At 44.0% G+C, this 22000-nt stretch overlaps 3 protein-coding genes across 4 annotated transcripts; all 3 read left to right on the top strand.

The window, feature by feature from the left end:
* The first annotated feature begins 657 nt into the window (after positions 1-657).
* Positions 658-2877, top strand: nol12 (nucleolar protein 12). The gene is made up of 6 exons (XM_086170698.1): positions 658-835; positions 1125-1230; positions 1349-1397; positions 1478-1623; positions 1775-1872; positions 2473-2877. The coding sequence occupies exons 1-6, from the start codon at positions 726-728 to the stop codon at positions 2663-2665; spliced, it is 702 nt and encodes a 233-aa protein (XP_086026824.1). The 5' UTR covers positions 658-725; the 3' UTR covers positions 2666-2877.
* Positions 2878-4214: 1337 nt separating this feature from the next.
* LOC147220797 (uncharacterized) lies at positions 4215-9505 on the top strand (the record flags this gene model as incomplete). Its single annotated transcript, XM_086170109.1, has 6 exons — positions 4215-4466; positions 5419-5561; positions 5837-6021; positions 6432-8463; positions 8588-8705; positions 9440-9505. Coding segments are annotated over exons 1-6 (2796 nt in total), but the record flags the coding sequence as incomplete, so codon positions are not given.
* triobpb (TRIO and F-actin binding protein b) lies at positions 9491-21447 on the top strand. 2 transcript variants are annotated; one of them, XM_086170718.1, is made up of 13 exons: positions 9491-9517; positions 13268-13324; positions 14069-14137; positions 14301-14390; positions 14497-14606; positions 14796-15246; positions 16385-16628; positions 16715-16826; positions 18338-18497; positions 18707-18805; positions 19153-19239; positions 19562-19756; positions 20627-21447. In XM_086170718.1, the coding sequence occupies exons 1-12, from the start codon at positions 9506-9508 to the stop codon at positions 19721-19723; spliced, it is 1653 nt and encodes a 550-aa protein (XP_086026844.1). In that variant the 5' UTR covers positions 9491-9505; the 3' UTR covers positions 19724-19756; positions 20627-21447. The 2 variants fall into 2 exon arrangements, with proteins under 2 accessions (XP_086026844.1, XP_086026845.1); XM_086170719.1 differs by lacking the exon at positions 9491-9517 and adding an exon at positions 9936-10856.
* The last annotated feature ends 553 nt before the right edge of the window (positions 21448-22000 follow it).

Genomic DNA, 22000 nt, shown 5'->3' with positions numbered 1-22000 from the left:
AACCTCTCATGTCATAGACACACAGACACAACATCTGCCTAAACCTGACCCACCTGTCGAGAACAAAAACATCATTTAACATTTACTTCCTCCATCAATATTGGACTTTGATTTGTTTGGCGTCCAGAACAGATCCTTCCAGAAGCTAATTTCACTCTTTGCTGAATAAATTGGTGGATGTTTGCTAAAATGTTCCTAATATTGACTTTATAAGTCGGCATGATAGTCAGTCCAGACGTCAATTTAGCATGTTTTATTGGCTGGCAGTTTTGAAAATTAAATCCCACCTATTTCATGTGATCAGAAGACACTATCCTGAACCAAAATGTTATTTCCGAGAAAATAAATTTCAGCACAATTTTATGTGCGGCTGATTCTTCAATTTTGATTATACATTAACATTTATCTGTACATATGAAAAGTTACAATTTAATATGTAAATATGTTACAATTTAATATGTTGCATGTAAAAAGACCATCATGTCTTTTTGTATGTCGGGATTCCCAAAAAATGAGAGCGTGTGGAATTGTGGGTACGTTTTTCGAGCGTGTTTTTTTTTTTATTATTAATGATGCTTATTGATCATTTGTTTATTTATTACCCTTTACGTTTGGGCGGATCGTTTGACGCCTCGCATGTTTCCAGTCGGACGACTTTACAGGAAGTACCCCTTCGAGGACACGGAAAAACAACACCGGTAGACAGAAAAACTCACGTGTATAACATGAAAAACAGAAAAAAAACCAACAATGTACCTAGAAATGGTAAATTCAAGCCAGGATCGAAAAAGAGAGAAAACAAATGCATCGTTACGTTTAATGATGAGGACAGGCAGTAAGTGTCACTTGCTAAAATCCCTTTTTATTAAATTATTTTAGCTGTTAGCTTAAATGTTGTTTGCTTTCGAGTTGTTTTGCTAAAACTCTACGAGCCCTGTGAGAAAAGAATCATCGTGTTTTTTCCTTGTTGTTCATCGAAAAAGCATATATTTTTTGATGAATTTGAATTTTGTCTGTTTTTACAACAAGTGTAATTTGGACATTCAGGCGAGTGTAAACACGCTAAACACACACAGACACACACACACACACACTTATGTGCTGGTTCTTGTCGCTCCCTGCAGGGAATTCCTCACTGGTTTCCACAAGAGGAAGGTGGAAAGGAGGAAAGCAGCAGTTGCTGAAATTAAAAAGAAAATAAAGGAGGAGCAAGCCAGAGTCAGAGAAGAGGTAAGTGTCAGCAAGATAAAATATTGTGATAGTTATGTAATTTTCTTCCATACAGGCGTATCATAGTCAAAAGCTCTTCGTCATGGACAAAAAAATATAAGCCCATCTTTACTTTCAGAGACACAAGGAATATCTGAAGATGTTGAAGGAACGGGAAGAAGCCCTTAGTGAGTCAAAGGTCATGTTGAGAATAGTTTTACGATTCATTTTGAGAATTTGATTCCGTTTTCATTCGCTTGATCCTCAGATGAAAGTGAAGATGATCTGGAAGATGTGATAACTGTCAAAACCGAGTCTATGCAGTTTGATCACCCAAATCACACCGTCACCGTGACAACCATTAGCGAGCTTGACCTCAGTAGGTCTCACCTTCTCGGACCCGAACCGAAGCAGGTGAGAAACCTAGACGCCTGTTTGTTTGCCTTGCTCTCTGTGTCCTCCATTATTCACAATTATAAATGTGTGCTCCAATGTGGGCAGTAAGTCCAGGGTAAAAATTGAATCTGCAATAACTAGAAAAAAAATATACAATTTTTTCCTTAAGGTCACTGAGGAGATTGAAGATGAGGAAGAGGGGGTTGAAGAGAGAGAGAACACAAAAGCGATGCCCAAAAAAGCTGGGAATCCAATAATGACCAAAAAGTAAGTGGTTCATCCTCCAGGTCCTTCAAGATATATTTTACATTAATGTGTTTGAACACCCATCATTGTGACAGTCTACTGTCCTGTAACAAAAAAAAATGGATACAATGATTGTCACCATAGTGATATGATGATGCTGATTTACAAAACATGACCTCCTCTGTTGTGTTTGTATGTCACACAACAAAAGTCAAACTTGGTTAACACTTTTATTCATTTACCTGTTTATTTTTAGATTTTATTTCCTTGTCACCATATCTTTGGAAATCAGATGAATGTCTCCACTCGAAGGAGTATGAACGTTTTGGAATGTGAACCTTATAGTGAATATGTTCAAGACCTGCCATTTTGATTGCATCATTCCATGGTGCAGGTCAGCTAAAGTGAGATGACATTTCTTGAACATTTAACCTGTTTTGTTAAATGTCCTTTGAGCCTGGGTCATTCATTGTGTGCCAGAATTCGCCCGAAAGAACCCCAAATATTTCATCCACCTCTACACAGATTTTACTGCATTATTCAGTTTTCATTTATTTGCCACTCATCTAACTATACCTGCATAAACTCCCACACCCACCATCTCTCTCTGTGACGGCGCAGGATCCGCTCCCTGACGTCCATGCTCAGCGCTTACACCAGCAAGCGGAAAAGGAAAGGGAAGCAGGAAGGCCGAAGAGGACGTGGGTTTCAGATAGAAAAGAGACCTGCTGTCAGCGAGAGGAAATTCATCCCTATGAAGACCAGCAAACAGCAGAGACGTCGACAGACTGGGAGAAAAAATGCTTGTGACTGAAAGAGAGCCGGATATAAAATATCCGCCTTACATGTTTAGAAAATTTTCATTCTTGTGTCGGAAACCTGGCGTTGAAGAAACGGAGGTGCTTTGCTTTGTTTATGTAAACTAGTTGTTGGTCTGTTTTCATTTTGTATAAACCAGCTGTACTGTATGAACCCATATAACAAATGTTTTGTATAGTGTTTTTTGCGGATTAAAGATTCACCCCACTTTTACATGTATAGTTTTTTTCTGTTATCTGAAAAGTAGCCAGAAGTTTAGGTTAGAGTCCTCTGCAGCATCAGCCCAGGTCTGTTCACTTCGCTCCGTTATGCTCCATGACAACATGACAAGCTCTACATTAGGCAGCCGGTGGATCTAACCTATGTCCGTCCCTCCACCCCGCCCCCAACCTTTTATTTATTTACGTTAACCTGACCCAGCATGTGCCAGCTGTCACAAGAACGAGCACCTCTTTCGCTTTCTAAAGCCCATGATATTTAATACAGTCACTCAGAGGACGGAGGGGCTGGAAACTGGCTCCATTTTGGCTCAAGGTGAGTGTTCCCCTCAGAACCTCTAGCATGTGTGATGGAGCCCCAATGGCTGTCATAGACACCTCTGTTTCACTCATTGTCAGGTCAGCCAATCAGTGACCAGAGAAGGTCCCTGCTCTGTGGAATGAGGACTCCGAGCAAGAGGCATGTGCATGCTGGGGGGTCGTACAGTGGGAGCATCTCTTCTCAGGTAATTCTCATCATTTCTGTCTATTTTCTGAGGACCCATGACAATTTCATTCTATTTTTCTATCCCATGTTCATGAATTCTTTATTCACACCTGGGGTGTGTGTGTGTGAGTGTTACAGATGTCCCCAGCTTCCAGGACAGTCTCTTCAGATGAAACTGTTAAAAGTCTCTGATTTACATTCAACCTGAGCTCCTTCTGTGCTTCCCAGCAACCTTTACCAGGTTGGATCATATTTTGATTTGTAAAGAACTTGAATGGTGCTGCTTCATCTTATCTGTAATATTTTTCACACTGGTTTGTATAACTTTGATGATTTAGGCACTTTTGGCTTACCTTATGTGACTGATGGATCTTCTGAATCATTAACTAAAAATTGTCAGTTGTTTCTTGGTTATAGTTATTATTATCATTATTATAGTTCCTTTTGATAGACTATGAATATAGTGTAGTGAGAGGTGTAAAACAGGTGGCAATAATAGATACTCTGTGTGTTAAATGCAAGCCACTTGTAATATATACGATTTTACTTTCGGTTTCAGAAAGATGACATTTAGAAATAATGTATCTTTTATTTCCCCTTGATAATTTGTATTACAAATGCAGAATAATTTGATGAATGATACTCGAAAAGTTGCTTTACATATGAATTCCATGGAGTCTTTTTTTTCCTAAACATCAAATATATTTAAATAGCCTCCGTTTGAAACCCCACTTGTGCATGTGTTACACAACCATTTTGAATGAGATGTTAAATGTTTTTATTCCCTCTAACAGCTATAATAATGCAATGAGACCCGCCGGACCCCCTTCAGAGCCACCATGCACGTCTCCGGCGACGACCCCGTGTGTCCCAAGTTCCAGCCCAACATCTTCGACCCGTCTCGCTGTCATGACTGCCTGCGTCAGAGGCACCTCCACATGGGCCCAGGGGGGGGCACTGAGGAGACGGCCCGGCCGAAACCCACGGCAGACGCCTGGACAGGGGCAAAAAAAGGAGCGTGGCAAGGAAACAAAGGAGGACCGCTGATGCCCATCCCATCCCCGGGCGAGGACAGAGACACCAGCAGCATGGTGAGGGAAGATGACACACAGAGGGGGGAGGAGAGAGCAGCTAGGAAGCTAGGTTGGGAAGAGGAGAAGTTGAAGTCAGCATGGAGACGTGAAGCCCAAACACTCCTACCGGCTGGAAAATAAAGCTCTTCTGTTTTGATGAAAGAACACGTCACAACCTCCGGTGTCGTCATGAGTCACAACTGACGAAGGTCCCCGAGTTAACACTGTCAAAGCCTTAAACACAGTTAAGGTGATCTATGAGCCTTCAGTCTGGACTCATTTATAAAAGGTCAGTGACAGAGGATGAGAGGTAACGACGAGGAACAAGCCATTATAAATTAACAAAGCTGGATCGCTTACTGCCGTCTTGGGAATGACCTGTAACATGAGATGTCCTGAAACACAAGGGGTTAAAAAAAGTGACAGCTCAACTGCTGTGTTTTTTGCTGCTGCCACCTTGATGTGACTGCAGTCTCGGTGGGGGCAAGAGAGTCTGGATCATATTGAGCATATATAGTTATTACTATCTATTTACATTTCAACAACCTCCTACGAATTGGGCGTAAAAAGCGTTGATATTTACTTGACAATTAAGTCACACAACAAGATATGCTTATCAGAATCAATTACCAGAGAAGGATTTATGTTGAAAAAAAAATGGATGAAATATTAATGAGGATGGCCATAGCCGGGTCATGTTACAGAGGTGTAACCCTAACACAGCAGCGCGTCCTTGGGGCCAGACACTCTTCGACAAACCCTCGACTGATGGCGAGCGAGCAGGAGAGGGAGAGATCAAGCTACTTTTCAAGTAAAATTCCTGCACGAGTCTTCACAGATTGCGTGCCATTAGAGGCCCGACCGACGTTTACCTTTTGTTTGTCGGTTGATTGGGCAGCACTCCTCCGTCCCGTCGTGCCCGCTGACATGTTGTGATTTGCCTGTGCGCATTACTTTGTCATCCTATTAGGACGACTCTGACCGGCTGTCTTTGGTGAGCAGCTACTGCAACGTCCTTGGAGGCTCTCCGCGTTTGGAGGAAAGCTCTTTGTGCATCCTGAGCCCTGACTGTGAGCTGTATATCTGCGACAGTGACGGCGACAGCACGGACAGGTAAGGGTGAGGTGTTGGGGGGGTGAACTTGAGAGGTTTCAGAAAATGACATATCTATTTTGTCAATTTCTAAAGAGCAAACTGATTTTGGAGAATTTTGGGCTGTCCGGGGGCTCGATTAGTCAAAACAGGTTACATAAGTGTCAATTCCCAGAGTCGTGTCTTGGTTCCCTGAGATCTTTGTTATCGCTCTGATTTTAATGCTCTCTCTCTCCTCTCCTCTCTCCACCCATGTTCCCGATCTTCTCTTCTTCTGTTCTCATTGTCCAAAATAGCTGTGCAAACCCAAGAGACGACCGAGAATTTAGCGGCTCTGTCAGTTCAGAGGAGGAATATTCACCGATCCGTTGTCATCCGCTGAAACGCAGGATGACCCGTCTTGACCCTCCCCGCCACCGGCCCAACCCCAGGGCCTGGATGGACGACGCCCGGAGCAGAGACACCTTCAGCAGGCGTTCAGGTACATAAAAACTCGCCCGTTATATTGTTAAGTGCCCTAATAGAGTGATAAAGAAAATCCTTGGTAGGGTGAAGAGTTGGAAATGGTGTTCAGTTACTCATTTTTTGAGACCCGACCATTTATTTAACAGTCAGTTGTAATGATGAGCAAAATCTCACAGAACTGTAGACCGAACTGTGAGTAAACCTATGGCTTATTGCAGATGACCAGTCCTTATCCGGTTTCAGCCGAAGGTGTTTCTTTACTTAGGCGTTCTATTTGACGTGCGTGGCGGAGGTGTCTCTGAGCAATCATCAGTAAGACAATATACTCTGCTTCACTTCAGGAAATGTGCAGTAGCTTCTCCGGTTAGATGACGCCCCCTTCCCTATTTCTATTTCTGTCAAAGTGTGATTCTTCTCTTCTTCTAGAGTTTAAAGAGTGCAGAGACAAGCGTGAAAGTGGCCACCACTTCTCCTCTGTCCGCTCCTTTCACGAGAACGCCGTACTCTCTCCGTTCCGTCACTTCGAGAGAGGACATCCCATCTACAGCAGTGCAAACGTTGAGCCCAAAGACACCGTTCCCTTCAGAAACCCCAACCTCGGCGTTGCCTCTGAAAGGCAGATACCAGAGGATCGAAATGAGGACTTGCCTGAGGAGATCTTGCCACCTGACCCCTTTGACATGGCTGTGGAGGTTGAAGCTCAAATCGGCCCTCGTTCTCCGAGCCCTACGCCGTTTAAGATCGCAGAGTCACTGGCTTCAACTGGGCCAAAAGGACTCAGCGGCTCACACGGCTCTGGCTTTCACACCGCTCCCTTCGGGCAATCCAGACCGATGGAAGCTTCAAGGCAGGGCTCCCCTCGGCAGTCTCGCTGTTCTTCTCCCTCTCGAGGGAACTCGACCTTCAGATCAAGCAACCTCACTGCTTCCCCGGGCTGGCAGAACTTCGGCCGTACTCGAGGGATGGACCCGGGATCCAGGGAATCCCTGCATGGAAAACATGTGCGACACAATGAACCAAAAACGCTGACAAGAAACTTCAGATCATTTGCCGATTCAGTCAAATCCCAATCAAGTGCAATTTCAGACTTCAGGAGCACCTTGCGGAAAACAACAATGAGTGACTCTTTAAGTGGGAGCAGGAGAGCATCCCCTGCAGGGAGGGAATGCACCGCCCCGGGTACGATTTCTCTTCGAAAAGCTGACGTCAGCAGCAGTTTATCACATGGAGGACTCAGCGGTCGATCGTCCTCTCCTTCGACGAGACCTTCAGGCGTTCACCTTGATCGTCGCAGATCTTCCCCGCCAACAAGAAATCAGAGCTCGTTTAGCCGCTCCTCACTTCGTCAATCAGAGTCTCTGGTGTCCTTGAATGGACAGACTCATCACGGACGCTGTGGCTCTCCGATAAGAGAAGGCTATGATATTGAAAGCCAGGCTCTCCTGAGAAACGCGACAACTAGAAATGGACTAAACAATCAAGAAGATGAAAACCCCATCGTCACGAGACCGAACTACAGCACACCGAGTCAGGCCAACCGTCGCGAGACTCGGCCGGCTGCTGTCGGAAGCAGCCGAGGTCTCGAGGGCCGGTCAGCATCTCCTACGAGTAGGAATTATGAAACTAGTAACCGATATCTTAGAAAAACATGTGCCTCGGGTTCACTTAGCGGCTGTGGTCCTAAAAGTCGTCCTTCCTCTCCTTTACGAAGAACTAATGAAGCTCCAACTCAGTCTCCGCTACACAAGTCTGAGGCTCGGAGCTGGGTCGGAGGCGGAGAGGGTCACGGCTCTTTGTCGTCGAGGAAAAACTACTCTGACAATTGCTCGCCTCGGAGGACAGAATTGAGCGTCTCTCTGAGCAGAAAGAATCCCAGCAGCCGTAACTCCTCCCCCTCTGGAAAAGCCACCAGAGACCCACCAGGATACTCCATCCTCAAACATGCCACCAGTGGAGATCTCAGCTGCTCCCTTCAAAGAAAAAACACTTGGAATGAGTCTAAATCTGATCCCTCTCACTCACAAAGCCAGAATCATTCCCGCCATGGCACTTCATTATCTCACGCTGGTCCAGCCTGTAGGAAGACAGCACATGGCAGCAGATCAGCTTCGGTCACCATGGAAATGCCCAGGAGCCCAGGCCGTACCCGGTCTCGGGAGAGGAGACACGGTGTCGAGGATCGCTGCACCTCCCCTTATGACAGAGGTACCTCCCGTCAGATTCGGGGTTCGCCTCCTCCCCCTCATCAAATCCTGACTCAGAGGCATACCTCCTCTCAAAGCTCACTGGACTCCTCTGAGTCCGGCCAGCTGTCAGCATCGCGGAATGGAGAGGAGTATGCCACGTTAGCCGATCCGCCAAAAGTCAAGTCAACGCAGAAGAGGGAGGGCCCGGAGCACGACGGGCATCAGAAGGATCAGCGGCAACTTCGGAAGCAGGAACTTTTTAAACCAGCCAGGTTTGACCCTCTTCATTGTGCATTCGTACAGTAAGATGTGCAGGGGTGAGCTGAAGGCATCAAATGGCTGGCTTTGCTTTGTCAAATCAATAAGGTAGCACTGATCCTCTTTGTGTTGTTTCAGCCATTCTCTAAGCAAACATCCCTCCAGAGACTGGGAGGAAGCAGGGGAGGCGGAAAGGGGGTGGACCTGCAGCAGCAGCGGGTTTCTGTCTCGGGTGCAATCCCCCCTCCCGTTACAGGTGGGCGAGCGAAACTCAGATGTTTAACAGAGAGTTTCTATCACTTTTTTCAAGCAAACAAAAACAGTGTGACATTATCTGCTTCTGTGTGTCTGATATGATTTTATAGACATGAGTGTCAGTTTTACATGTTTTATAAAATGTAGATGATTTTATAGCTGCTGGATGCATGCCGTTTGTACAATCACGATGAAGTCAGATCTCAGGGTTTTAGGGAGAACATTAGGCCCAGAATGGTTTTAAATATTTGCCATGTCAAGTCACACTCATCGGCCTACGCCTTCATATCATATTTATATTTTTCTTAATGGAAGTGAAAACAGTGCTCTGTCTTCTTCACGTATATTGTTTATAAAAGTCAAACACCAGATTTCATTTGGCGATACAAGAAGAAAAGCATGCCTTTTACAGGAGGGGCTTTTAAACAGACTCGGCAGATTTAAAATCTAAATCCACATTTCATTCCAGAACAATTTGACAAATATGCTAAACATTACATGAACGAGTAAAATCAGGAACATTCCTGCTTTTTTTTTTTCTGCAGAAGGATGTGGCTGTGTGCAGAGCTGTCTGCAGCTTATTTAGAACAATATAATCCATTAAGCACTTCAGCATGAGGCGGTTTGCGTTTTCATGAACAGGTTCACGCTGAACCATTTCTTCCACATAGCTTGGACCGGAAAAATACATTCGGGTGTGAGAGCTTGGATGTTTCCTCTGTGTTTCCTCCTCAGAAGTCTGCCAACCCCATGGCAGATGAAGGCGCCAGTTGGAGAAGAAATCCTCACAGATCAGAGTCCATGCAGGAGCAGGTATGAAAAACCAGCTGATCGGGCTGCTGTGTGAGATCTTTGTGTTTCCGTGTCGGGCGAAAAGAGCGCGTCCAGGACACAAATCCTCCAACGGTATAGTATTTCCTGTTGATTCGGTCATCCACAGGGCGACAGGATGAATACCTTCAGAGGTTGAGATATTCGTGCCAAATTAAACCTGGCAGTGGTTCCTTCTTTGCTTGCTGTGCCCTGACAAGAAAATGACCCAAACCCAAAACAAAGTCCTCGGCAGGACGACTAATATTCAGTGACAGGCTCTGACATGGACTGATGGGTGGGTTTAATTCCTCCCAATAACTGCAAAAACAGAAAAACATTTTCATTAGATTTGTCATCTTTATTGCCAGATAAAGATTACACGATTTTCAGTATTCCGGGCTCTGATGCCTCCCTTCTGCCTTGTTCTCAGTAGATTTATAAAGATGAATCGGTTTACCATCCTTCTCCACTGCTGTTTGTCACACACGCTTGTGCGGCCTTCACACACATCCTGCCTGTAACTTTAGTACTGATCTGACGTCTGAAAACCCTGCACTTTGGCAATTCTGCTGTAACTTCTGCATGTCGGTGTGCATCCGTAGATTTCACCTTCACCCCGCAAGGCATTTCATCAGACCGAACTGTCAGATGTGTGCTGGGGCATGTGGTGAAATTCCTGAACTGAAACCAATAGCTACAAGAGGGGATTTTAGTGTGTGTGTGTGTGTGTGTGTGTATGGGGGTGGGGTAAATATATTCAGGGAAGAAATACAGATTTGTAGTTGCAATTGAATGCATGTATTCTTCTTCGGTGGTGTTTGTGACACTTTTTTTTTTTTTACCGGTATTTATTTCCGGGAAGCCCGGCACCCCCCGCCTCTCCCCGCTCGGCCGCCGGAGTTTCCCGGATGAAGGCTTCTACACCCCCGCCTGGGGGTGGAGCTCGGACCCGGAGCTGAACCAAACTGAAGCGACCAAAGCGGCGGGTTTGTTTTCTCACACAACCTCCGTGGACCCGCCCAGGAAGTGGAAGAGAGAGAGAGAAAGAGAGAGAGACTAACTTTTCATAAAGTTGGAATATTACCCGCCACGGACACGTCGGTTCCGGGTTCCGGAGGTTCTGCGGCGGATGAAAACCGACGTCCGGATGAATGACGGGCTTTTTTATCCTAATCCACGTAGCTTCGGTGGCCTGTGGTACGGTTGGCCTTTTGGCGGAGAACTTTAACCGGAACCCAACGGAAGGCGTGTGTGAGAGGGAAAGGAGTGTGTTTGCATGAAGTCTCGGTATTTTTCTTCGGTTCTTCCTTTCGAGCGAACGGAGCCCGTTATCATGACGGTAAGTGAAAGCCGAGGAGCGCGTCGCTTTTCCGGCGTGTCACGTCTCCCTCCGCGCCGGGCTCAGTCCGGTGTAGAAACTAGTCCCTCTTTGTCCGCTCAGGTAGTTTATGTACTGTATTTTCCCCGGTAACCTGAATCACAACAGGGGCCTAGCAACTCACCGTGCTTGTGTAACGTCCCCCCTGTGGTCGTCTTCACCGGCTGGTACTGTAACGCCCTTCTCTTTCCCTTCCCGGTCCCGGTGGCCTGCAGTGCTGCTCGGTCAGTAGGGTTGTGTGAATTCTTGCAAGAAGTCTATACACGTGTTGTTTGTTGACAAACAAGTAAACAGCTTGAGGATGTTTATATTGACACACGACTGCGGCCCGGTTCGGTGATCCGGTCGGAGGAGAGGGCCGTCCTTGCTGGAACAGGCCCGGGTGAAGGTGTGTCCCGTCAAAATGAGGGGGGAGTGAGTTGACTCACCAACTTGACCCTTTTCCTTTTCATGACCTTTCTAAACAACGTCAAACTCTCAGGATAAAGCACACAGCCTTCAAACGTGAATTTCCATTTTCTCTGGAAAGGTCAAATAGCATGTGGCGCAGCGGTTGGCGCCTGGCCTAACAGCAAAAAGGTGCCTGATTTGATTCTGGTGGTCTGTGTGTGAGTGTCCCGCTGGTTGTCTGGTTTCCTTCCGCGGACCAAAAACTCTCAGCAGGTTAACTGGTGACCTTAAATTTACATGCATTTATGAGATTGAACTGTGGGCCTTTTTATGTGCGTGTGCGACTGGCGATCGGTCTCAGGTGAACCCGCTCCTATTGCCCGATGACAGCTTGGACAGCCTCCAGCAGCCCTGCGACCCTCTTTACAAAAACAGTTCTTGCATTTCTTGTAAACAGCTCTTGTTCAGGTGACATGCTTTTGAGCATTTGGATTTAATCTGCACGTTGTGTCAGAGGCTCATGGTTTATTTGTGTTTCAGATTGTGTTAGATACTGTTTCTGTCAATAGATGATTGGAATGGTTTCTTTTGTATTTATAATTGACTAACATTCAGCAGGCCTCTCAAAAAGGCAGATATTGCTTATCACATTTGAGTGGTTTGGTTGAGTCAATTATTGGCAAAAGGCAAGGAACTACAAGTCCTCAGACTAATTCGTCAGACTGACGGCATCATTGCATTGCCACACACCGAGACAGACAGCTGTGGTTTTTAATCAAGAGAATAGTGGAGTTCAGGACTGATATACAGGTGTATGAAGGTGGAAACATAATCACTAAGGAGCTGGAAAAGGAGAGATGTAACGGGTGAGATGAAGGCTGCAGACAGATTTCTGGATGAGGAATGTTCTGAAGGGAGATAAGGAAAGCCAGGAATGTGCAGTGGAAAAGGTTGGCTAATCTGAATGAGGGATCACCTCATCTTGAGGTGCCTGCCGCATGTTTTTCCCTTCCTGTCATCCTGTCAAATCCAGGATTGACCTGATCTTAGAAAGCATTTTGGTGGGAAATGTTCGTTTCAACATCCCGCCGTGTCTTTACCATAGGAGCAAAAAGTTGCGCCGCATCCAGACAGTTGCGTGTTAATTCCGTTACGCTTATTCATAATCTCTAACACCACAGATTGATCCTGGCGTGTACCGTAAGCAATTCTCCACCCCAAGCGTGAGTTGAAATAGCAGTGTCTGGTTTCTAGGTGACAGAAACGATAGAGGGTGAGGAGTCATGACTAACGCGACCGAATCAGGATGCAACGCCGGTGTCCGAGTCTTTGTTCTGGTTCATTGTGCTGCTCGTGATTACCAAGCAGCTGGAAGAGAGTCAGCAGTTTCAATGGTTCAGAGGTTTGTACTCCAGGTTGAGGGGATGCAAATGGGAAAAAAAATATGCCTTGAACAAGTAGTCTCACTGTGACAGCTGTGTTCCTCTTTGCAAATTATCTCATTTTCCATCGTTCTCTCATTATACAAAGCACAATCTTAGCAAACAGGCACTTAACAATTCACATCAAGAGATGCCAGCAGGGCTGGGATGTGTGTAAGTGTCAGGTAAGTCCAGATGTGTGTCAGGTGGTGCAGAAAAGATGGATTAAAAAGCTCTGCAGGGTTAGTTAGTCTGTAAATCCAGGATCAGTGCGCCTCCTGCACTGCTGTCACCAGCGAACTCCTGCTGTAGAACCCAGATGTTCCTTCAGGCTCCGGAGTCTTACCACACTCAGGACTATGAAGGTTGAATGAAACGACAGGCTGGTACTAGTTTTTCCTTTAAATGATCCCTCTAAGAATGTGCTGGTCTAAATCCTTATCTTTTGTTTGAGATCTGACAGTTCTTTACATGGGTTGGAATAAAGGAGGGATAATGTATGTATTTATTCATTAACCTTTTTTTTTTGGCAAATATTCTCTGTTTCTCTCTGCTCTGCAGCCCGACCTCCTCAACTTCAAGAAGGGATGGATGTCAAAATTGGACGAGAGCGGAGAGGTAAAGAGGCACGAAGCAGATCAACCAGAGCTCACTCCCACCTTGGCTCCCCCAGCTAACTTCACCCCATATGTAGTGATAGAATCCGTCTGACCCGAGTGATGCGTGGCAGTGACTTGACTGACCCTTTCAGTCAAATCTTGTGCACTTTATATTGTTTACGCCAACCAAAGTTATGGGTGTGACATCTTCCTCTGGACCACACAACCCACATCTGATCCGACTTCACTTTGTGACTTCACATGCCTCATAGCAGCTGCAGTTGTGCGCAAGTGCTTATGTGGAAATCCTCGTGTTCATGCTATCATCTTTATCGATTATCCATTGAATATTTTCTCATGTCTATTGCCGCTGCCATCACGATGGTGATTTTTATTGTAGAATAATTTACGATAAATGTTCATTCCTTTGTTCAAATAGAAGCAGTTACCACTTTTACTCAGTTAGCAAACTGAATCTTTAGAGGTCCAGCGTCAAGTGTCCTCGAACTACATGTCCTTAAAGCTTTCCATTATTGCTTCTAATAAACTCTAATAGCTCTACACCTCAATGTCCATTTGTCAATGTTTTCTCTGTTCTGCTTTTAAAGCTTGTTATGAATAAGTGAAGAGACAATTATATTCAATGATAACAAGTCTTAAGTCTACTAGTGGTTCACGCTGACCTGCTGTGACACTGTCTCTCTGTGTTTACACTTAAGATTTGTTTGTCTTTGACTAACTGATCCAGTTTGTATTTATTTAGTGGAAGAAACATTGGTTTGTTTTGAGTGACGCCGGACTCAAGTACTACAGAGACTCCAGTGCAGAGGAGGTACGCTTAGCCTTTTTTCATAGATACTTGTGATGTACTGTTTCAAGTGTTTGAGTGTTGTTATTTTATTAAAGAAGTGCATAACATTCAGACATCATCGTCAGTAAGGTAGGTCAAATCCTGAAGAGAAATATAAGCTGTTGCTCATGTGTTTCCTGTGCAGAAGGATGACTTGGATGGCGAGATCGACCTTAAATCCTGCGTTAACGTGTCTGAGTTTGACGTGGAGAAGAACTATGGCTTTCAGATTCAGGTCAGTCTTTGTCCTCTGAGGTGTCTCCCTAGGTCTCCTTCCTTATCAGTACTTCTCATCTCATTTCTTCATGTTTCCTCAACCTGCTTTTTCTTTTCTTCCCCAGACACGTGAGGCTGTATTCACACTTTCTGCCATGACAGCCGGTATCCGGAGGAATTGGATCGAAGTTTTAAAGAAGTGTATTCGACCTAGCAGTTCTCCAGACCTTACACAGTAGGTACACTGTCAGGATCAATGTTAGTCTAGAGGTTCATCAATTCTGGGATTTTTGTTTTCTAAATTCCTAAATTTTATGCAGGTCACATGTTGCCAATTAGTTTGACATCCATTTTTGGTTATTTGTTCAGTGGTTCACATCTTTTTGGGTTAACAGTATTTACTCTCAATCTCAACGCTTTTCAGATTACCTGACAGCAGCAGCGACAAAGAAAACTCCAGTTCCCGCTTTCTCCTCTCCTCGCGCCGCTCCTCACAACGTCATGCTAATGCTCAGCCTGACGTTCCGGCTTCCATCCCTAAGACTCAGCGTAGGTTCGAGTACGTAGAGCTGTCCCCGGTTCCTGCTTCGTCTCGCCCCCTCCCGGTCAATCAGAGGGAGGCGGGGGAGGGGCAGGGCAGAGAGCACAGCCCGTGGCAGGAGGACAGGACCAGAAATACCGGCAGCAGCCAGTGGGACGCTCTGCTGTCCAGGAAGGGCACTGGCATCGGGACGAATCAAAGGCCCCACATGGAGGAGGAAATCGAGAAGAAGTGGGCCGAGTTTGAACGCATGCCCTTAAAGGAGATGAGCTCCTTACCAACGACTGGCTCGCGACTTTCTAGCCATTCGGCCAATGAGGCGCTGCAGAGGGAGGTAGTGCGTGGAGTTGATTTTCCAATTTGCATATTAGATAAAGTGCAAATTAACCCTTCATCTGCCTCAGATGAAGTCAATGTTTCTTTCAGCCCTCTAACACCAAGTCTTCCGTCTATACTCAGATGCTCAGCAGTGTTTCCCTTCACAGATTGAGATAAATAGTAGAAATTGGTGAAATGGGGGAAGAACTGCTGTAACAGCTGTTTGTTTTGATGTGTTTGTTTGGTTTGGCCTGACCTCTCTGTCAAAAGGTCCACACATGATACAGAGCCACTCAGTTCAGTCTCTTATTGTGCCTTTCTTATCAGTGTTGGAAAAGGAACACCTCTATGAATTTTGATCTTCAAATACAATTCATTGGATTTTTCATAGCTGAAGCTTTGAGAATACTAGCATCACTTTGGTGGGGATTGGTGCTTTTTGTCATGTGTTGATCATTTTGCTGAAAGTTGGGTTGCCGTGATTTTCTACTTTCACCACATTTCATGTCATGGACACCAAATTGAAAAAGAAAAACAAGTCTGACTGAGATGTCACTGACGCTGAGTGACTGCAGTCCTCTTCAGCTCCCAATTTTCTATCAAAAATCTTTTAAAACTTGTTTCTAGTAAATAGTGAAAGAATCACATATTTTCACATATCTTATTTTTTTAAAATGTATTTCAAGTTGTGCTAAAAGTTAGTCGAACAAACTAATGTAAGAAACTGAAAAATATGTTCATCATCGATAATAATGATAATAATGATGATGATGATAACCAATATATTTACAGAGGTCTTTCCATAAAAGTGCTGTACAAGATTTACAGTTGCACTGAATATTTAAATATTCAGCAATATTTACTGAATATTTAAATATTTACTAAATATTTATTTTAACTTTATTAACTATGGCCTAAGACACCCTTCTGTTTAATTCTGATACTGATTGAATTTGATTGTAAGCCACACAGTTTCTTTCTGCTACAAGCCTTGTTGGTTAGAGAGCAACAGCTAAGTTATTGTTACTACAGGTCAGGGTTTCACACCCAACAGCAGCTCTTGAGCTGTTCTGTCCTGTCAATCTCATGAAACTGTCCTTTCCATCAACTTCTCTCTCTCAAGGGGCTTTACCTCCATCTTTGTCTCCGATCAGGTGGCGTCACTGAGGCAGAAGCTTGAGCAACTACAGCATGAGAGTGGGGAAGGGGGAGGTGGCGGGGGAGGAGTGCGGGGTCGCTGTGGTCCTGAAGCCCCCTGCGGCCGCAGCCTGGTGGCCATGGAGCGTGCACATCGACAAGCGCTGGAGCAGCTGCAGAAGCAACATGAGCGCCAGTTCCATGACTTGGAGCTAGAGAGAGACAGGCTGCTGCTGGAGGAGACGCAGGACACGGCTCGAGGTCAGGAAGCGAGGGGAATGTCGCTGTACTGTCCTCGCATCACCAAAATCCTGTTCAACGCTGACACCTTTGTCTCCCTGTGCCAGTGATGGAGGCTTTAAAAAAGAAACACAGAGAAGAAATGGAGAGAGAATTGGAGAAAGTGAAGAGACTGAGTAGTGGAGGGATGGATATACAGACTTTTCAAGCACAGCAACAGTAAGGAACTACATTTTGCTGTTTTCCACAGGGAATGCTAATCTCATGCTGTTTCCTTCTCACTGGTATAGCTCCCGCTGAGCTACCTGATCAGAACCACTAACTATACAATTAAACAAGAAAAATAACTCCTGTTCAGAACACTGAACAACAAATATCTGTTGATATAAATACGAAAAATAACCTTGCTCTTCATGAGACATTACTTAAAGAGATAATAAAGGAAAATCATTTGAGATCACAGAAAATGATGCAGTATTAGTAACTCCAGGCTTAATAATACAGATTTTTTTCTCACTCACACAAATAAAATTGGCCATGGTCAGCATTAATGCTGGATTTGTGATTCAGTGTAATATCATCACAGTTCCATCAAGTAATGCTAAATGTCAAAGCACTCTTGAGCAGGAGGTGAAACGAAATGGCGAATAGTGATATCCCGGACATTGCATCAAATATTTTACTCTCAATAAACTTGATAAGATGTTAGATGACAGCTACAGTTTTATGGACTTTCAGATCTGTGGAGAGCAACATGGAACAACAAAAATAAGTTTGTCATAAAAAAATGTTGAATTTTGCGCCCTCACCATCAATGAATAGCTTTTCAACAACTTTTCTTGAAATCTCCCTTTGACAAGCTCCCTGTTAAACTTGTAAAATGACTGCACATTTCCCTCCACGTCACTGATTCTTCTTCACAATTTCAAAACATTCCCTAAAAATAACTCGCACCGGCCTCCGTCAGTCGTGGCAACTGTTGGCACTTCTGTCAAGCCAGAGCAGTTTGACCAAAAATGGATTTTTGGTTTGCAGACGAGGCAGGCCCTTCACCACAGCGGGCCCTGGCTTCTGTCAGGCACTTGAGGAATGTAGGAGAATCTGGCTGTGAATCAGATCGGGCAGTAATCTCCACAAAGCCTTTGACTCAATGCCGTCTCAGCTGCTGCCACTGGAACCTGCATTTTAGGACTTATCTTTTTCACTTATCTTGCAGTTCTTACTCTGTGCATTCTCTTCCTTATTTTTGTGATTAACGGTCATGAGCAGTAGAAGTGGCAGAACGACTGCAGAAAGATGGAGAAAATATAAAAACAAGCCCTTTACTTTTCAGCACATTATCACAACTATATCTACATATTGTATAATATCATTCCGAAAATGCTTTTAAAGTAAGGTGGTGGTGCAGAACGGGATTAAGAAACTTCCCAAAGAGAATGTTGGGATTTGTAAACTCAGCCTTAAACTGGATTATTTTATAAAACAAACGCATGTTCATTTCCAGGGTAACATTGAAGTAATCTAAACATTGATGACTGTAAGATTTATGGTCTCATACCTGCTCTCCACTCTATGCTATCAAGCTGTCAGAAGGTTGTCTGAAGGGCACTCGTTTATTAAAGCTTTTCTTACACGTTGATCAATTTCACGATGAACGTGTTATGATTTGGACGACAGCTTGAGTGCGACGTGACATGAACGCACCGTTGGTTACTTTTGTGTGTCTGTAGGGCGGAGAGTCAGGCGCTGCAGCGAGAGCTGGCCGGCCTGTCGGAGCGATACTCTCAGAAATGTCTGGAGCTGAACCGAGCCAAGCAGAGCATCTCTGAGAGAGAGCGGGAGATCAGTCGCAAGGAGAGAGATCTGGAGCAGCTGAGGAAAGACAACAAGGTTTGCTCACCAAAAATTTGACAAGTTTGTGGACAACAACAGAATTGATAGATTTGACAGAGATCATTTTGAAAAGTAGAACGATATTTTTTATTTTAGACAATTTTATGAGGTGGCTGTATTTATCACCTTGATGCTTCGTGTTGTTATGTAGAGTCCAGTCACAACACTGTTTTTAGAAATCCTGAAATCAAACATTTTCTCCCCAGGATTTAAAGGTCCGTTTAAAGGAGGAGATCAGCCGAATCCGATTGGAAACCGCAGATCTGAACTCTGAAGACAAGGACAGGACGTTCTGTGAATTAGAGGTGTGTATGAGAGGAGATGTGGTCTAGATTAGACTGTCACACCTATTGTTTTGTTCTCAAAGAATTGCTGCAAGGGATCTAGTTCAGGATTCTTCAGTGTTGTAAAAGAACTGGCATCACAACGTAGTTTCAAGCAAGCTTTTCTTTTGCAGGATACAAAGAGAATGTTAAAAAGATTATTTGACTAAAGAACACGTTTATTTGCTGTTTAAATTTGGTATGAAATCTTTATGAGCCCAACATTGACTTTGTTTCATTGGTTATCTTACCGTCATCAGTTGTAGATTTGATTGTGGGTAGGGTTTTTTCGGGGGGTAATGTTTGAAAATTTACTGTTTCTCTCCAAGGTCCTGCTCAGAGTAAAAGAAAATGAGATTGAGTATTTACACAAAGAGATCGGCTGTCTAAGGAACGAGCTGCAGTTTCTTAACACGGTAATGTGTGTGTTCGTACATTTATATGTGTCGATGTTAATGCAAGTTCCCTTAGACAGATATACACGTGACTTTTCTAAGGAATGATTATCCCCATATTAAGTAAGAGTTAAGTATCTTAAAGACTGCAAGCTGTCAGTAAACGGAGTGGATTAATTTTCCATGATGGTTAAGTATTGCAGAGAAGATTTTCCAGGTATTTGATGGAATTGAGCATTACGTTGGATCTATTCATTTTAATCCAAGGAGGAGAATATAAATATAAATATTAAATATAAAGGAAAATGTTGCCTCTGGTTTTCAAGTGGTTCTCCCTTTGCAGGAGAAAGAGCTGGCCGGCGAGCGATACACAGAGCTGCACGATGAGCTGGGCCGAATGAGGGGCCAGAAGGAGCGGGAGGTCCAGAGTCTAAAGGAGCACCTGAAGCTGGCGATGGCTGCTCTACAGGAGGGGCAGAAGCTGGGCAACAGCCTGGAACACTGAGGGGCCGACAGACTCCAGCGGTTGGAGTGACGGGTGAGGAAGGATGGATGGGGCCAGAATGCAAAGTCACGAAAACACAGAGACCTTTTTGACAAATTCTTCTTTTTCTCAGCTTTGCAAGAGAACTAAAGATTCTAATAAAAAACACAGACACACAGACACACACACACACACACACACACCAGGGGTCTTATTTATAACAACAAAATGGTTGTTTTTAAGGGCGTGTTTGGAACCGAACATTCCTGGTTCGATTCCTGGCTCCTCCTAGCGCGTCGAAATGTTGTTGAGCAAGACACTGAACCCCCTAACTGCTCCCCTGGCGCTGGTGGACGGCAGCCTACTGCTCATGGTTCATCCATGATGGGTTAATTGCAGAGAATGAATTTCCCCATGAGGATTAATAAAGGATAAATCACAGTTATTATTATTATTATCAAATTTGTACAAACTTGATAAGACACCATGTACTTCTATGGGTAAATTCTGACTGTCATTTTATCAAGTGATACAGCTGGTGAACTTGTAATTGTGATGACTATAAGGCAGCACAGCGACTCTTAAGTCGTCTCGGCACAGGGACTGAATTCCTGCACCATCTAGAAAATGCAGACATGTCATCTCTGAATTGATGGGTTATTTGAAAGAGCGTTGGCTATTTTTGTCCACAAGTCTCTTATCGAGAGCTTCAGTTATATGCAAACAACCGTGTTATATGCAAACTCCAGGAAAATAAGTCAGCTGGTCACGAGAGCCTTCACACAACAAACAAGCAGCGTTAAATTGTCATCATCATCATCATCAAATTGCAATACATCTGAAAAGTTTGGTCAGTGGATTTCCTATATGGGGTTCTTGACTATGATCTAGACCTGACCTTTTTTTAAATTTGTGCTGTTGCAGACCTGTCTGCAACCTGGTGACTGAATCAAAGAATGAACCATGAAGAGGCAGTTGGACACGGATGATTCTGGCTGTGTGACAATAGTGCCTTAGTTTCTAATCGGTCCGCCAATAAGCAGCATAGAATAGCTGTTAGCAGGTTTCATTACACTGGGCCTCACCGTATATAAAACTGCACTTTTCATTTGTTATTGTAACTTTTAGTGATTGAGAGTAGAAGCATGTTTGAGTGATCATTTGGTCCAAAAACTGGAACATTTTTTTCATTTTCAGGTATTGTGGGTAATACTGTACCAGAAACAGTCAATTTTTATGTTGTGAATCCTGTTTGCTAGACAACAAAATGCTTCACTTCGAGTTGGAGCTTTTTCATTTTTACCTGGAAACATTTGTGCGGTTGTGTTTGTAAGGACTTTTAAAAAGATGCTTGGATTATTGCGATCGCCAGACTTTGTAAGTACAAGCAAGTGGGAGTTTGATCAGTGATCATGTTTCGACAAATTCAGCATCAACTTTCTTTTCTTGCATCAGTGGTTGAAAGCTGACCCTCATCAGAATTTTAAACAGTGATTGAAAACTAGATTTCTTTAAAAACCAAACATTGAACCTCCTGATTTGTACAGGCCCGACTACCGTCACCATGATGAATAACAGGTGTTTGCATTAATGAGCCAATTTTTTTTTATTGACCGTATGTATTGTGATAAAATGACTTATCTACCTTCCTTTTGGAAAAAAAAAATATTTAATGTACTGTAGATCCTTGTATGTTGTAAATAATTCACTTTTGCAATTAATAAAATGAGGTTTACAGAAAAAAATTGGACGGTATTCAGTTTGGTCTCTCACACACCCACACACACACATACTGATCACTACTTCTGTATGTACACCAAAATGATAGGATTTATTGTTATAGTTTTTGTTGTCTTTAAAAACATATTGCCTGTATTTTGCAAGACCCTTCAAGCCATACTGGTGTAAGGCAGCCACGAGACATTAAATAATCTGATACAAATCAGCCGCAGACAGTCCAGAAGGTCTCCAGTGGATCTTCAGCTATCCTGTATCCGACACAAAGTGGATTTTTTTTGGAGGCTTGTTGATGAATAACAAAGAATGGTCAGAACAGTCTTTGGATGTTTATTTTGAAGCCTCAAAAGGTGCAAGTTAGGCAGAGCACAGACTAATCTGCAGGAGAGTACAAAGAGCAGACAGAGAGACAGGTTTTTAAGCATAGAGAGGAGGCACCATCTTGAAGGACGCAGTCAGGAGATGTGTTTGGTTTCATGGTGGTCCCACAGTAAGAGAGGGGGTGCCATCTTGAAGGACACGTTCCATCAGTCAGGAGATGTGATTACTTGTTTTTTTGTA

This window comes from Fistularia commersonii, chromosome 23 (assembly GCF_037954325.1).
Source record: "Fistularia commersonii isolate RoL2024-O1a breed Wild chromosome 23, RoL_Fcom_v1.0, whole genome shotgun sequence".
In the NCBI taxonomy this organism is placed as follows: domain Eukaryota; kingdom Metazoa; phylum Chordata; class Actinopteri; order Syngnathiformes; family Fistulariidae; genus Fistularia; species Fistularia commersonii.
The sequence above is the reverse complement of the archived record's forward strand: the minus strand, read 5'-3'. Positions and strand labels throughout refer to the sequence as shown.